The sequence below is a fragment of the Strix uralensis genome, chromosome 2 (genome assembly GCF_047716275.1).
Source record: "Strix uralensis isolate ZFMK-TIS-50842 chromosome 2, bStrUra1, whole genome shotgun sequence".
Lineage (NCBI taxonomy): Eukaryota > Metazoa > Chordata > Aves > Strigiformes > Strigidae > Strix > Strix uralensis.
The window spans coordinates 37,852,888-37,869,242 of NC_133973.1; the positions used below are offsets into that span (position 1 = coordinate 37,852,888).

The 16,355-nt window shown below is 39.9% G+C and overlaps 1 protein-coding gene across 1 annotated transcript; it reads right to left on the bottom strand.

Annotated features, from left to right (window-relative positions):
- Positions 1-2,481: 2,481 nt before the first annotated feature.
- On the bottom strand, positions 2,482-15,069 carry LOC141939994 (histone H4 transcription factor-like). The gene is made up of 7 exons (XM_074860767.1): positions 14,997-15,069; positions 14,071-14,224; positions 12,725-12,948; positions 8,704-8,815; positions 4,791-4,943; positions 3,779-3,856; positions 2,482-2,576 (listed from the first exon to the last, which is right to left on the bottom strand). The coding sequence occupies exons 2-7, from the start codon at positions 14,219-14,221 to the stop codon at positions 2,482-2,484; spliced, it is 813 nt and encodes a 270-aa protein (XP_074716868.1). The 5' UTR covers positions 14,222-14,224; positions 14,997-15,069.
- Between the last annotated feature and the right edge of the window lie 1,286 nt (positions 15,070-16,355).

Below are 16,355 nucleotides of genomic sequence, written 5' to 3' on the forward strand. Positions count from 1 at the left end.
TGAAAACAAGGTAAAACAAATAACAGATATATAGTACAGAGGAGTAGTCTTGTGGTTAATGTTTAGGACTGTGAGGTAGTAATTTTTGGCTCTGAGAATGACAAGTGAAAGTGGAATATGTGTAAATCACTGCTCTACCTCATTTTTTCCACCTGTGAAAAGGGGACAGTACAGACATCTCTTTGATGTACTCTGGATTTCATTTTCCATTCCCTCTTTCTTCCCACACATCCACACCGTGCCCAAATCTAGGTAATTTTTCCGCAACTGTCTTGCAAGGCATCACCTTCACTTTCTGTTCACGTAGGTAAAATTCTTGTCCATTATCGATCAGACACTTCATCCTCTCTGGTCTAGAAATTCAGATTATTTTCTCTGTCCACCACAGTGTAAACGCAGAAGTACTTAAATATTTGTTTGCTTTATCCCACTTCCATCATATAAAGGCTAAATATCTCCCCCTCTCTGGCAAAGTTAAACATAATTTGCCAGTGCTTATATATGCAACTTGGTCTATCACATCACAACGCTACTATTTTTATTTTATTTCACTGCTGTGTGGCATCATAGGGTGCAAGCAGAAAAGAAACCACCACAGAAAAATAAGCACACAAATCTGCAGAAGGTATAGTAAGCCTGTGGCAGAAAAATCACTCAAAGGAGAAGGCTCTTGACTCTCCCAGCAAACAGCCAGCAATCATTTAGAATGGCAAAACCCACAGTTTAAGGCACTACTGCCACACACTTCAAGTTGTGATGACCATTTTGTAGTACACAGTCTTGCCAAGAAAATGCACCTTTTAACACATCAGTCCTACTTGCACCAGAAGTTCATGAACTACTGTGTCTCAGCAGCTGAAGGCAGATGAACAGCAGATGAATCTATTAAGATTTCTTCATCAAACAGTTGATTATTTTTGTGGTTGGAAACTTTTCCTTCTTTACTAACTCCTATGTAAAACACCCACTTGGTTCTACAGTTCTGCTCACATAGCTACAAGCCTCAAGTTTTCTTATCCCTTGCCACAGAGGTGACAATGGAAAGGACGTTCATCACAGTGTCGGAATCTGATGTGTGATTTCAGTGAGGAGACACTTGTGCATACCATTTCACAAAGGACACATGCAACACGATTAACTAGAAAAGATGGTAGAAAGATACTTTCAGTTCAGTATCACAGCTGCACTGGGACATTGTCTGCTATGATGTATAACAAAAAATGTATTAAAATATCATCTTAAAATTAACAGATTATCATACAAAAAAAGAGATAAAAGTGCAATGTAGATACAATAAAGAGAGTAGTAAAATAGTAGTCAATCTTACAATGTTTCAAGTTACTTTCAAAAAACAGATGGTAAGGGAAAAAGATGTAGAGGATCATGTTTCACTCTCCAGGCTCTAACAAAAAGGATGATTACCATCTTGCTCCTGGCACTTTGGGAGGATTTCTAAAAAGTGGATGTTGTCTGGAGGCCTTCTAACAGACAAGCGCTGGCAAATCTACTTTTAGTATTTAAGGTATTACTACTCTTAAAAAGGTGGCAGAAAGGATATGTGTCTGTCCTCCACCTCCCCATTTCACATTTGGATACATTTGCTTAAGGCACAATAATGCTGGGTGCTTGCTGAACTGCCAGACTATGAACTGCAACGGCCAAAACACAGGTTTGCTCTGACAACCCCGGAACTGGGGAGAGCCTTTGGCAGATTGGCAGGAAGGTCTGTAACACCTTAAACTGAACAAATACTTGCTTTGCTGCTATGAATCAGCAACCTGATGAATGCAGAAGGAAGAGTCTCAATAAAGAAGTTTCGGATTCAGACAAAATCTGTTATATTAAGGACTTTGAAACAACGCATTATCTTATAATCAGCCCAGTGCTTTGCAGGTGGCCAAAGAAAAACACGCAGTTGAAGTGCTCACATTTTCTCAAAAAAGGGAGTAAACATAATGCACTGTAACTATTCTGGAATCACTCCCTGCATAGGCACTTTTCTTCATGGTTTGTCTTAAACCAGGGGAAAAAAAATATTTTTTTCCTCCCTAAAATAAATAGCTTCATGTGAAAAACTGGTTTGGAATAACTTAATCTGCAAAACTGCATCAGTGAAGTTCAGCAGTCTCTTGAAATGGGAGTATCCAACAGTTTGCTTACTTGTCTGGCATGTAAGTATGTCCATGTAGGGAGTGATTTCAGAATACCTACAGCATTTGCATTCACATCACAGCTTATTTCAGAATGATTTCTTATAGATAGGCAAGTTCTTTAAAAGAAAATTTCAATATGGGGTAAGATTCTGAAAATGACATGTCTGCACTGGCAGCCTGCGCTAACATGCAGATGTGTATGCTGCCAGAATTTTTAAAGAAAGCTGAATCATGAACTGGGGAAGTAACTGGCTTTATTATCTGAGGAGATTTAGGTTGCACCTAAACAGTTGGACCCAGGAATGCCTCCCAGCTCCCTCAGCCAAGTTCATATTGCAGCTGGTTCGCTGTGGCTTACTGGGACATGACATGGGTTCGCATCATCCTTGTTACTAGGTCCAGCCACCTTGTGATTTTCCCTGGCTGTGCAAGCAGAACATGGTCTGAATTATCAGGGGACAAGGACAGCCAGGCACATTGTGCAATTCACAAAGGTTTAAATGCACCCAGAGTGACCAGAAACAAATAGTTCAGTTAGCTATGGGCATTATTTAGTATATTAAATCTATCTTAATGTGTGTTATGCTTTAATTTAAAAAAATAAACAACAGCATATTTAAACTGCTTCATTAGCTAATGAAAACAAAACCAAAAAAAAATCTTAATTTGTATTTATTTCCACTTTCTATCCAAAATCACCTTGAGACAGAGGAATAAAACTAATCTAGTAAACAAACCAAAAATGATTCTCTATTTTCTAATATAAAATATAAAAATGAAGATATTTTAGACAGATGCAGGTCAACTATAAAACCATTCAAATACAAACAAGATCAGTCCCGGTAGCTCACAGTAAGCACCAAATCAAATACCAATTGTTAAGCATCAATGCGTTGACTTGCAGACAGTGAAAAATCATGTTTCCTTAAGAATGCAACTAGAAAGTGGAATCTACCCTGACTGAGCAGGTCTGCACGAAGCTGCTTGTATGTTTATACAACCTAAATGACTGGTACCCAGGTCTGGCGACAGGTTCAAATATTCCTGTTCTCAAAGCAAAGACCCACCCTCCTCTCGGCGTCTGCATTTCCTGTATGTCCAACAGCAATATCACGTTTCCTTGTGCTTAGATGCTGTAGGATTCTTTCCCAGCAAGTCATAGCTGCTGTAGTATAACTTGTGGGAATAATTTGGGGACCTCAGGGAGATTGTGGTTAGGTCAGCGAAGGACTACACTGTTTGAGTGAGGTTGATTATGCACTGCAAGGTGAGCAGAGTTGCAGGCCAAACTAAAACATAGCTTTGGCTTTAACCGTGCCCCTAGTCATGAAAGCGAGTAAACAGAGATGCAAGTGAAGAATAAGCATCTGCACGGGAGCTACTGCAAAACAGAAAATCCCCTTAACCTTGTTGATCAGAAGGCACGAAGAAAGGAATTTCCATGCTTCAGAGGGACTGGCAATGAAATTCTTACTTTCCAGCATTTGTAACACAGTTGCCCTAGTTTCATGTATTAATTTTCTTAGCTGATATAACAGTACTTGTAACTCTGTACTTTATCAAACCTGTTCTATAGAAGATGACCTTGAGAAAAGTACATTTTATTTTAAAAAACTCTGACTTACCATGTCCCCTCATGTGATCTCGTAGCAGCCTTTCATTGGCAAAATGTTTCTGACAGTTCTGGCAAACAAATATTCGTTCTGAAGTTAAGTAGAAACTATTTAGTGGCAATACAAATAACTTATGAAAGATTTATTAATAACCTATAGCTGCCAGTTTCATGAATAAACCAACACAGCACTGAGACAGTTTCAATATTCTTTTTCATTACCAATACTCTTCAGAAGAAAATTTAGTTTAGGCTTAATGAAAAGGATTGTTTTTCAGTAAGTTCATTTCATCCTAAACAGAGTAACAATCTGTTCAAAACACTAACAGTTTGAAATTGGACCTCTTCTGTCAATTACCTAGAATGCACCTACTTTCCATCACCAAAACATCCACAATTCCTACATATATTCCAAGCACTTAAAAACATTAAAAACAACTACCTCTCCCTTCCTCTTCAGCATGCAGGAAAGCATGCCAACTAATACACAGTTGGTGGAGGTAGGGAGTGTTCTGGTGAAGAAAATACTTACTGGAAAAACAAAGCTGAAGAGAAAAAAATTGCCTTTTGACCTGAAAGTAGTTAAATGCTCATTGGGATTACTTGCAGAGATTTTGTAATCCAAGCCTGGCTCTTGTGGAGGTTCTCTCTTCAATAATCAAAAGTCTTTCCTATTCATGGGCAGTTTCCCAGTGTCAATGGAATGCCACGCTGTGCCATGGGCACCAAGGGAAGAGAGGCAATGCGATGTCACAGCTGCCAGGTGAATAGCTTTACTGCTGAAACATGATCTAAGGGTGTTCTCTTGCTCACTTTCATTACCCTAATTCATCAGACATGCAAAGTCAAGAGAACTTCTATGCTTTTTGAAAACAACTGCCTTCCTGGAGTAAACCCTGTTTTCATGCAATTGATTTATATGAAAAAAAAAATTTTTTTTGAAATTACACATGCACATTATCACAAAGCACCTTAAATGAAAATCTCTTACAAATATAAACAGAAATAAGAGCATATCCACTTACTATCTTCTGAAACTTGTCTCTTTGCATGATCGAAAAACTTAGTGTTGTTGGAGAACATTCCTCCACAAGCAGGACATGCTACAACTCTTTCTTGCATGTGGGTTCTTAAATGATCCCATAGCTTATGCTTTCCTTTAAATATGCTGAAACAATCTAAACCAAACATAAGGAAAAAAGCTGCACATGAGTACTGTACTCTTTTTTATGTAGAAACAGAAAAGGCTACTACATACTATGTCTTACTGTTGTATTTTTAGAAACACACAAAAAAGTTTATTCTAGGAAAAAAAAGATCAGAATAGTACTATTACAAACATCACATGAGATTTAACCCCACAAATATCCAATATCTGGCCAAAGCCAGATTATTTGTCAGTAATCAGAATTCCTCAAGACGTATTGGCCATGTGTGTCTCTTAAAAAAATTTCAGTTCTGAATCAGCAGAGAGCACGCTGCTATACTTTCCACCCTCATGTGTCAAAGTTTTTGGCTTCACATGTATAGTCATACAGCAGAATAGAGATAACACTGATTACTATTTCTGTTGCTCACCCCCATCACAGAACTCCAGCAATCTTCATGGTCTCTGGAGAACCAGGAGAACAAGATGGGGTAGTGAATACATGTCAACTGTACATCTCCAAGAACTCCGCTTACTGACCTCTTTTTGGGTTTTTTTATCCTCACATTTTCTATCCTAACCACTATGTGAATGTGTATGTAAACGGCAAGCAATCACCTATCCACCAAACAATCTTTGCACGTAAATAGCTATGTCTCAGATCTGTTGAGCTCAGGAACAGTCTGGTACTGTGGACACGGTGCAAGTTTTAACAGCACAAGTAGAAAGCTCTGGCTACTGACATGTGACAAGAAAGGGGAAAATCCCTAGTAGGTTAATTGGTGTAAATGGAGCTAAAGAACTACTTTCAGGAAAAAACTTCAGACAGATGTGAAGGAATAGCCTACCATCTCACATAAGGAGAAGCAGCCACAAGTCTCCTCATCTACCTAACAAAGGTAACAGCTATTCAGAAAGCTACCTTTTTAGAAAGGTGAAATAATAGCCTGGACCCAATCAAAGACTTTTAAAAATCAAGAGGACTAAAATCAAATTCAAGAGCAAGAGGTAGGGAAAGATAAAATATTCTTTTGTGGATGACACACAATAAGAGTAATCAAGTGACTCAAACTCAGCAACAGGTTGGATACCTTTAGGTCTCAGAAATTAATACATAAAATTTATTTAACAAAAATGATTTGCCTAGTTCATTTGACCAAGTAGATGCATTGTGAGTTCCATTTCTACCATTCATTGGGACATTCTCTCAAGTAGAACAAGAATGTAATAGCCTTGATAACAACCCACATCCACTCCAACAGATGGAATATAGGCTACTTCCTGGAATGGAGTTCTGAGCTCCAGATTAACATACTTAGTAAAGGGACAGAACTCTAGACTCCTTATTAAAAGACAAAGGAAATCCTAAAACCTCACTTTGCCTACAATGAGGAAACAGGTTAATCAGTGTCTCTTTCACCTCTACTGTGTGCAGGATACTTCTGACCAGGAGGGGCCACAGGAAAAGGACAAGTTCTAGATCAGAAGCTGGAGGATTGATTATTCTTCTAGTGCAACATGAAGATTTATGTCTCTAACTCCAGATTCAAAATGTGATATGCAGGACATCAGATTGAATCTCTCTTACATCCTTCCTTTGTGAACTCTGCCAGGGCCCTGAGTATACCAACAACCTCTGGTTGCCCTGATCAGCCTGTAGCCATGTGGTGATGCTGTTCAAGCTTCAATCACACTTCTGTGAAAACTGCCAAGTTGTGAGAAAGAACAGTGAGAAGGGGGCCTCCACTCACACACTGTGTGCTCTCTGGCTTGGGAGCTGCAGTTACCCACCCCTTGTGCCTCACCAGCCCTGCCTCTGACTTGCTATCTGGGCTTCCTAGCTTGACCTCAGACCTGTCTTGTCACAGTGAACTTAGCTGGTGATCACAGGGCTGTGGCTGACCCTGGCCAGCTCCACCAGACCTGCTCGCTTCTTCTTGTTCAGGTTCTGTGAGACTGCACCCTGTCAGTGAGGTCCCTGCCTGCCTAACTGTCACCCTTAACTCCCAGTTTGCCTTCCCTTGCAGAGCAGCCCACTCTTGCTGTACCCTCGCAAAGTCAAACCCACTCAGACCACCAGGTAGTACACTGAGGGTCCCTGGAGAAGACTGATTGCTTTCTATCTGTTGTCGCAGTTCCATGACAACTGCTTCTTCACAGAGATGAGACCTTACTGGCCTGTGTTTGCTTGTTAAGTTTGGGGGTATGAATGAAAAGTTGTCTTTCAGCGCTTGGACGTTGTGATTCTGCATGTCACTTTCAAATGTATACCACCACCCCGAATGTCAAGATCACAGATTACAAGAGACCCCGTAAAATTCAGGACCTATACTTTTGTTCCGAGGCAGGATCAATTACACCTTGGTCTCAGAAGAGGTCTTCTCAGTTCCCCAGTGATACACAGCCTCCACAGTTTCAACAAGAAACTGCTACAGTATTTTAAAATACCCTCTTAAAATGGCTTTCCTAACTTATAACTTGCACCCCTCTTGTTACAACTGAAGATCATTACTCCTCATCCTTCATAGCACAGACATGGAGAACAGATGATTTCACTGTTCCTAACAGCAGGGCATTTCTTAAACTTATTTGAAGACATATTATATTCCTTTTCTTCCGCATTTCCCTTTTTCCCATTCTGTTATTTAGGCTATACAGTCAGAGGAGTCCCTTCACCTGTCCTAATGGGCTATATTTTCTACAACTATGATCACACTGATGTGTGATTTTTGTTCCTCTAAGGACTACAGATTCTACACCATCAGGTTACTGGAGTGAGTTCCCCAGCCAAAAAATAGTGCATCTGTCAGCTAATCTTAAGAGGGAAAAGGAACAAAGTGATGTCCCCTCGCATCCACTGATGGGATTTTGTCATCATTGCAGTGAATAGCTAACCCAAAAAGTAACTTTAACCCATAAATTGAAAAGACACATCTCTGGGGGGGTTCACCAAGAGGATACAAATCAAACCTGGGTTTTGTTGACACGTTTTACGAGACATGGCCAATTGCTTTAAAGCAAGCACAGAATGATCTGTTCCAGGACCAGAGTCTCACAAATTGTCTCACTATTCTTCTGCAGAAAGTCTTCTGGAGTGGTTCTGCTCATACACTTTGTAGGTCTGAAGCTGAATGGCATGCACATCAAATGGCAGTCCATAGTTTAGCCCTTACTCAAACAATCAAGGCATCTGCTATGAAAGACTGTCAATGGAATGTGGCTTCTAAAATAGAGCCAAGGGCAGAATATCAGCTTTGAAGCCATGACAATAATTTTAACACAAGAGGTAGCTAGCAATATAGAGAATGCATTAAAAATGATCTTTCTCACCACAGAGTTGAGGAAAAACTAGGACAGCAATAGGTGTGCTCCCCTTGATTTGAAGGGAACAGATGAGGGAAAGCAAAGTGTAAGCTCACCATGAAAGATTATTGTGAGGGAGACAAACCTGATCCTGAGTGGTAGAATATAAGTGAAAAGTCTGTTTGAATGGTATATGAATTATCAACCACAGGCAGAATTAGGAGGAAACACAACCCTGTTCAGTACTGGCAATTCTCAGCTTAGGCTGATTGGGAGTTGAGGGTATTCAACCCCACAGATGATAGGAACTATTCTACTTAAATCATGGTGCCTATAAAATAGAAATGTTTCTGCAACTATTTAAGATAGATGAAAAAAATATCTGCAGATCTCTCACAAGTTCCTATGCAATATGTAGTGCTAAGTGTATTTTATAACACTGCAGTGAAATACTTTTTGAAATAGATTTTTTTTTTTACATGAACTACCTTTCCAGTGACAATAAACAGCTTTCTTCTGATCTGTAACAGTTTCTTCCTCAGCAGAATAAGCATGAATAGCAACATGTTGATAAAACCACACTGGGTTATTGAAGGTAATCTAAAAACAAAATAGAAGCATGGAGAAGACAAGACAGTTTTGGCAGGAAATCAACTGACAGGAACATAGAATTAAGTGTTTTTAGAAACCAAACAGACACCAGTAAATATTGCAGTAACATTTAATTAACTCAGCCCAACACAGAGACAATTACATCAACTACAAAAATGTAGCACATTCTGCAGTATCCACCACATAAACCAGGTCCTGAATTTTCACCTACCATCTAGTAGCTGAAAAGTCTGTCTAGACTAATTGAGTGAATGTTCCCCATTCTTTGGGGCAGGAATGTGTCTGCTAATGTATTTCTGTTGATTTATTTCTTTGGTATATTTTCACCTTCTCCCCTCCCTTCGCTTCTACCTGCTCCTACTCACGAGAAGGCTATGAGGGCAGTGCAGGTAATTCCAACAGAAATGGGAAGGCTACACAATGATTAAACTGAATTAGGTGTTATGGACACAGCACTCCACGAGTCAGTACTTATGTGACAAGGGGGACTAAACCTTAATTAGCCTCTGCCTCACTCCACAAAAATCCACACCTGCAGAGTGAAAGTAGACTGCATATTGCATTTTCTTCAAGTAACACAGGGTGTCATTCAACTGCATACTAACATCAGTCGCAATTCTAAGTATTCCTCTCAGTTCCCAGTAATTTAACCCCTTAACCTCTCTGCTGTGCTGCCACAATTTTGTAAGGCTACACCTTGAATTGGGACAAGGAAATAATCTGTCTTTCAGCCAAATCAAAATAATGGGGAGAGGAAGTGGGAAACAGGTGAAACTCCTTTGGCTGATATTGCCACTGCTGATAATGTACAGTTTATTCAAATTTAAACAGCATAGGTTTTTTTTAAAGAAAAATACATACATAAAAAAAAATTATTTAGTATTATCTGCTTTTAATCATCCTAATCTTAGTAGAGTGGATTAAACTAAGCTGCTAGGCATTCTGTGTGCAGAACAGAGCATTCACACGAGGAGTTAATGCAGCAAACTGCTGCATTTTAAATTCATACTCCAATGTATTTCACAATAGTTCCCTCAGGGAGACAAGCCCTTATTTCCTCTGAAGGGCTTGAAACATGATCTGAGAGATCCAAGGTCTTGTGTATATGAAAACTTATAGGCATATTAAGGTGAATCAACTAAAAGTATTGAGCTAGACAGTGATGGAAAACCTCTTCACTTCTTAATCACAGTAACCATATGGGGGTTAAACCCGTTTTAATTTGTTGGCACCATCTCTAAGTGTTTTGCTGGAATTTTCCTGAATATTTCTTTATATGTAAATAGGAGAGAAGTTTTTGGGGCCGTTGCCTGAGTCAGAAGCTTTACCTTTGGGGAAACTGAATCTGACACAGCAGGAGGCACACAAGTGTCAGGGGAAGCTGTATGGGTGATTTTCAAAGAGAATTATATTCATAACTGTGGGAACATATTTGCAGGAGGGTGGGAAAGGTAAGCAGTTTTCCCTGCCCTCAAAGTTCTCCTCTTTCACAGTGTGCCCTACCCCACCTCCTGGGTCTAGTCTAGCCTGCCTACTAAGTTGGGAAACATTCTTTTAATTAATAAAATTCACAACATAGTTTGAACTTGAAAAAACATGTATAAAAAGATTTAGCAAAATGCTATGAACTAAAGGATTCCATCAGCCAAAACTGCCCACTTACATAAATAAAAAATGGAACATGAAATGGGAAGATTTTTCTTCTCTTTAAGCATGTTTTTCAAAAGACTGTGCTTACTGACAGGTGCAGCAAAATCAGATTCTGAGGGCTTTGAGGTTTTTCTGAATCTCTTCATTTTTAAAATAAAGAGATCAGTCATGGCAGTATGTGAGTAAAGACTGATTGGTATGTATTAAAAAGCATTAATAACAAAAATAACTACTGTAAGAAATATGATTCCTATAAGGTATGAGACATAATGGCAGTAAGATTTGTTTGCAAAAATAGTTTGTAATCAAATTATGCAAACAATCCAAAAGCTATCATAAATAATGGTCTGTATTATATGTTTAGGATTATAGCTTTTAAAAGAAGAGAATGGGGTACTTGAATGCATAATCCACTAGTAAATAAAAGCCCTTATTTACAGAGATAAAGTTTCTCACAGATTGACTTAACAGAATTACCTCTCTCTCTCTAAACTTCACACTCAGATTTTTATATTGTTCCTTACTTCATGTAAAGAAAAATTAACGAAAATAGAGGTATCAAAGCATTATGTGAATATAGATATTCTAAATTCAGAGCTAAAAGAGCCAAATGGATATTTCTAGACATTCTGTCCAGTAATTACAGATGAGGAGGCACTCACCTTTTATATATGCTATGGCACAAAGAATCTGTAAGCTGAAATTTTAAGAAGAAACTGAAAATAACTTTAGACCTCGTAAGGAGAAGGTTAGCAAAGCAAAGCATAGACTATAACCACCATCAGAAAACAAAAGTAATTTCACTCCATCACTGCAATATATTTACTCAAACACCACACTGTTTCTAGTTCAACAATGTGATGCACATGAGGGATATAATACCTATGTAAAGCAGCCTGATGTTCCCTTGCATGGAAATATTTTCATCCTCATTAGTGTTTGTTTATAACCTCAAAAAGCATAGTTTATGTCATTTACTTTATCACAACTTTGGTATGAAAAAGTCATAGATAACAGAGAAATAGGATCGAAGGATGATAACTCATGAATCATTGAAAGGCCTAGAGAGACATAAGAAAAAAAGAATCAAAGGACTTTGAAAAACATTAAAATTTTTGTTTTGATTTGTAGTTCAACATTACTAAACCTACATCAGATTTGCCTATATGAGGTTTGCAGAATTGTTTAGTTTTACAGTTTCTCTGATTTCCACATTTCAGTTGTTTCTTCTTCACCAATATTTTATTTGTTTTCAGTTATATCACAACGCAAATGAAACGAGAAAACTCATACAACATGAAAAAATTAATGTAGACCAAACATACAATTTTCCTGCACTACTTCTTTCTCTAAAAACTGTCTTTCTCAACAGTTACACAAAAGGAGATGGTAAGAAAATGTCACCTGCAAAGCATCACACTTGTGGATGCAAAGGTAATGCTCACTACCCGTAAATAACAGCTGAGGTTCTGGGGCCAACTGTGACCGAGAAAGTGCCTCCCTATAATGTCATATCAATATGAAGCCACTTTTGATCGGGAATGAACACCTCCAAGAAACAGAAAAAAAATTTATATAGGTAGCACTATTTATGTTAACATTGTCAAAAAAAGATAGCAACTGCTAATCATCTTGGTTTACTTGATACGGAAATAGCACAGTCAAAATGGAATGGATAATGATTTTATTTGATACAGGACACTTAAAAGTGGTCAAGTTGAAACTAATCTTGGCCACATTTGAACATCAAACTTATACGAACAGCCTGTTGCAAACATCTGATTTCTGTCCCAGTAAAAAAAAAAACCAACAAACAACAAACTTTTCCAATTGATCAAGGAAACATCAGATATTCTGTTGCCTTTCTTCAGACAAACAATAAACACTCTGGACCTGTCTACAAACTACCAAGTTCATTAATTTATCATTAAAATGGGTATATTAAAGTTTTACATATATGCTCTTAAAACACAAGAGAAGTTGCGTCTTTGTCAAAAAGATCATTTTAGTCACCACAGAGGGAAAGAAAATTTGAATTTGAGGTCGCAGATGTTATGCAGATATGTTGTTTACGTTTTTGTGAATGCTACCGAATTAATTGTCATGTATTACTTACAAAGATAGCGGGAAACATTGTTCAGAGGTAAGATTGAGCCAAAATTCCCAATAGCGAGTCAAATCCAAAGAATGATAAGGTAAAGTTAGAAAAGGAAATAAAATGGCAACACCTCAATGTATTTCACTTACATCACAATTCTCCCAAGGGCAAACAAACTCCTCCGAAGTCTTTGGTAACTGATGGCAGCTACGGCTGTTCTGCAAACACGCTGGCAAATCGCGGTGCAATGCTCGTAACTGAGAGCCTATGAATTTCAGTTTGGTGTGGTAACTGTGAAAACTGGCATGTGTTGTCAGCTGTCTGGGATCTTTTGCCTCAAATTCACAACTTCTCCACCAGCACCGGTACTGCTCTAAACACAGGAAAGAAGTAACATTTTACAGAACACTGCATGAAATCTGCAACCATGGGCCACAACAGTGAGAATGCCAATAGTACTTACATTTGCAATAACTTCACAATGTGTGAGTAACCTTAGCAGAGGTTCTTCTAAGCAGAGAAGCTGGTAATTGCTATCTACTGATAATGCACTAGATAAAACTTGCAAATCTCAGTGGCAGATTTTCCACTGTCTCACAACTGCAGCAATACTAGAGTGCTTTGTACCTTAAAACGCAACTTTTTGTAGAAAGGCGCTTCATAGATTAAATAGGAGAGTTTTGTAAAAATAAGTATTTTCTTAGGTATATACTATGACACTCTTCAGCTTAGGTCACAGAGACATTGTTAATGTTGGTCCAATTCTACTTTTTTCACCTTTAATTAAAACTAATTCACCTTTAATTAAAATGTCTACACCTGTAATTACATTTGATTACAGTGTTAAGAATAAAGAGCAGGATACACAAGAGCCAAAATAGCTATATTAAAAAGTCTAGTATATTATTGTTATTACATCCACAGAGACTGCCTGTAATTTTCTGCAGAATCGGATTTTTTTGTTTTCCTTTTAAGTACATTTAATACTATTAAAAAGATGTAACATACAATACCCATCATAAAATAACACCAGGTATGTATCCAAATAAGGCAAATACCGTACAAACAATAAAAGTTTTCATTTTTCTATAAACATTCATACAAGTTATACTTTAAACTTAGAATTCATAAGCAGCAAGCCAGTTCCCTGAAAGGGAAGAACTCTGCCGTTCAAAAAACAATTTGCTAAAATCTGTTTTAGACAATTGCACCTGCTGAGGCCCTAATCTTAGAAAAAAAAAATCCTCGCAGAAGTTCTCATGACATCACCTCTCCAGTCTCTTTCCATATTAGTAATAACTATCAATACAAACAAAAATCTAGGACAATCAGATAGGAAGCAAAAAGCAGGTATAAGCCCTTGTCTAAGGGCTTCATGGAGCTGAGTCTTAGTAAAGCAAAGGTGCAAGTAAACTGAAGGCAGTGTTATTTCCTAGGCTAGGAACAATCTTCCAAAGTGCAACATAATCTGTGTGACAGATGAGACATAAATGACCTGCTGTTTCCAGGGGGTGCTGTAGGTACTCTTCCAAGTGTTCTGCAATGTGATTACAAAATTCCTCCATGCATTTCCCCACAAAGCAGCATTCTTTCCATTCACATGGTAATATCAATTCAGCGTTCTTAAATTTGCTTCCAGGGGCCATTGCCTAAAATTTTGAGAAGCAGAGTGAAGTATTAGTTATATTACATTTCCGTAAAGTTCTCTTGTAAAAATAGCAGTTAAGATTACAGGCTCCTAGATGACATGAATGGGGTTTTTCTTTTTTAATTACTAGATACGTTATTTTAAGAATCTAAGACCATATTTTGTAAACATTTACACCCTGCCAGAAGCCGCAAGTTGTAACATTTTCATTACAACCATACAGTAAGAGTCCTACAATCACCATCCCAAACATCTGCTGAGGATGCCTTTATTGTAATTGACCTCCACAGCATTATTGTAAAACCTCTGTCCACATAGAAAGCCAAAGTAACCATTACTTTGTTAGTGCAATTCCACAGTCACTTTAGCCTGACATCAGTGTGGGCTCCCACCAAACAGGGCTGGTTCCATTCACCCCTGCTTGCTCTTCTCAAGATCCAGCTCTGGAATTGGCACAGTCAGCCACTAAACTGATGAGAAAACGGATCCAACTGAAAGCTAATTCTTGGGGGGAATGATGGACGGATGGCTAAATCAGTTTTCTGCTCAAGTGCATGGATGTTTGTATCAGTATAAAGGAAGCAACAGGAATATAAACCAAGGAGAAATATTGCCACTGCTTTTTTATGACTCTGAACAGATACAACAATAGCAAACTTTATTAAAAACTACTGGCCCGTTCTCAGTGGTTTTCCACCCCCCTACTCTTCCCTGTGTTACTAGCTTCAAAGATCTGCCAGTTCAGCTGCTCAGAGCACCACTCCCTAACTTACATTATTCCCAGCAATCCGGATTAGTTTTTAAGAGTTTAAATAGCCTCCAAGCAGATCAGCTGATGGATCTCAGTCAGCAGCAGACTTTGGAAGGAGGATGGTAACAAGCAGCTGTGAGGAGATTCTTCATTTTCTCATCAACACGTACAGACCTGGAAGACAAACTCTGCCCAATAGCCTAAAGCATCAGTATAAAAGTCTGACTGTGTCTTCCCTGATGCTCTTACTGATTCTAGTGATTAAAAAAGTCAGGCACTGACATAATACCGGGTTCAAAAAAAAAATAAAATAGTGTGCAAGTGAAAAAGCGTGCAGGAGTAGTCAGAATGCCAACTCAGTGTTAAGTAGACACTGTCAACATAACTGCCAGTATCTTTGTACTTCCTGCTACTAAAAATACCAATTTGGAAGCGTTCCCCCACCAGCAAGTTCATTACCAGGAAGCTTCTGAGAGAACTGATGGTATTAGATTGCAAGTGGGACTCCTCTCACTTTGTAACAGTTTAATCTAAACTGCTACAACCAACCCTTTTATTTCACCAAGGCCCCATCTTCCTGACCCGAAGCAGGGAACGCCGGCAGCCCTGCAGACAGGCTGAGAGGTACCATGGTTACCATTTATGCTGCACATTAAATAATCCATTGTCGAGTACTAATAAAGTTATTCCAGACACGGTATTAACCCTACTAGGACAAAATATTTCAAGTCATCATTATTCTAACTGACCGATGCCAGTATCCACAATATCCTAACGAGCAGACCGGCCTACGGGTAAAAACGACCGGAGGGAAAACTCGGGGAGCGACCTCGAGCTCCTCCCGTCCATAACGACACGGGCCCTCAGCGCCTCCCCCTTCCCCCCGCAGCCTCCACACCCCCCCCCGCCGCCCACAGACCCCCCCCACCTCTGCGGCCCCCCTCAGCCGCTGACGGCCGGGGCCAGCCCCTTCCCGGGCAGCGAGGGCCTCTGCCTGCCGGGGCAGGACGGGGGGGCGCTGCCCCGGGGCCCGGGCAGGTCCGAACGCGCCCCAAGGCGGGGAGCGAGCCGGGCTGTGCCCTCACAGCGGGGCGGGAACGGGCGCCCTCGGGTCGCCACCGTCCTTCTCCCCCCGGGCGGAGGCGGAGCGGTGGCCGGGCACCGCGTTTCCACGGCGCTCCCCTTCCGCGGGTAGAGCCGGGCGGTGCCCCGCGGGGATAAGGCCCGTGGTTCTGCCCGAGGCGGTGCGCGCGGGGCCCGCCGGCCGTTAACGGCCGCTGCGCGGGGGCAGCCCCAGAGGCCGATTTCCCTCTTTTCAAAGCCCCCCCCCCCCCCCCGCTGAGGTGTTTCCCCGCGGTGAGCGGCGCCCGCGGCGGGCGGC

Bases quoted from the DNA above. Each gene is read 5' to 3' on its own strand.
- LOC141939994 (XM_074860767.1), bottom strand. From the start codon at position 14,221: ATGGCCCCTGGAAGCAAATTTAAGAACGCTGAATTGATATTACCATGT. The intron at 8,816-12,724 runs GTAAGTGAAATA...TTTTGTTTTTAG, and splicing joins GCCCTTGGGAGAATTGTGAT to ATTACCTTCAATAACCCAGT. The intron at 4,944-8,703 runs GTAGTTCATGTA...TGTTTGGTTTAG, and splicing joins TGTTTATTGTCACTGGAAAG to ATTGTTTCAGCATATTTAAA.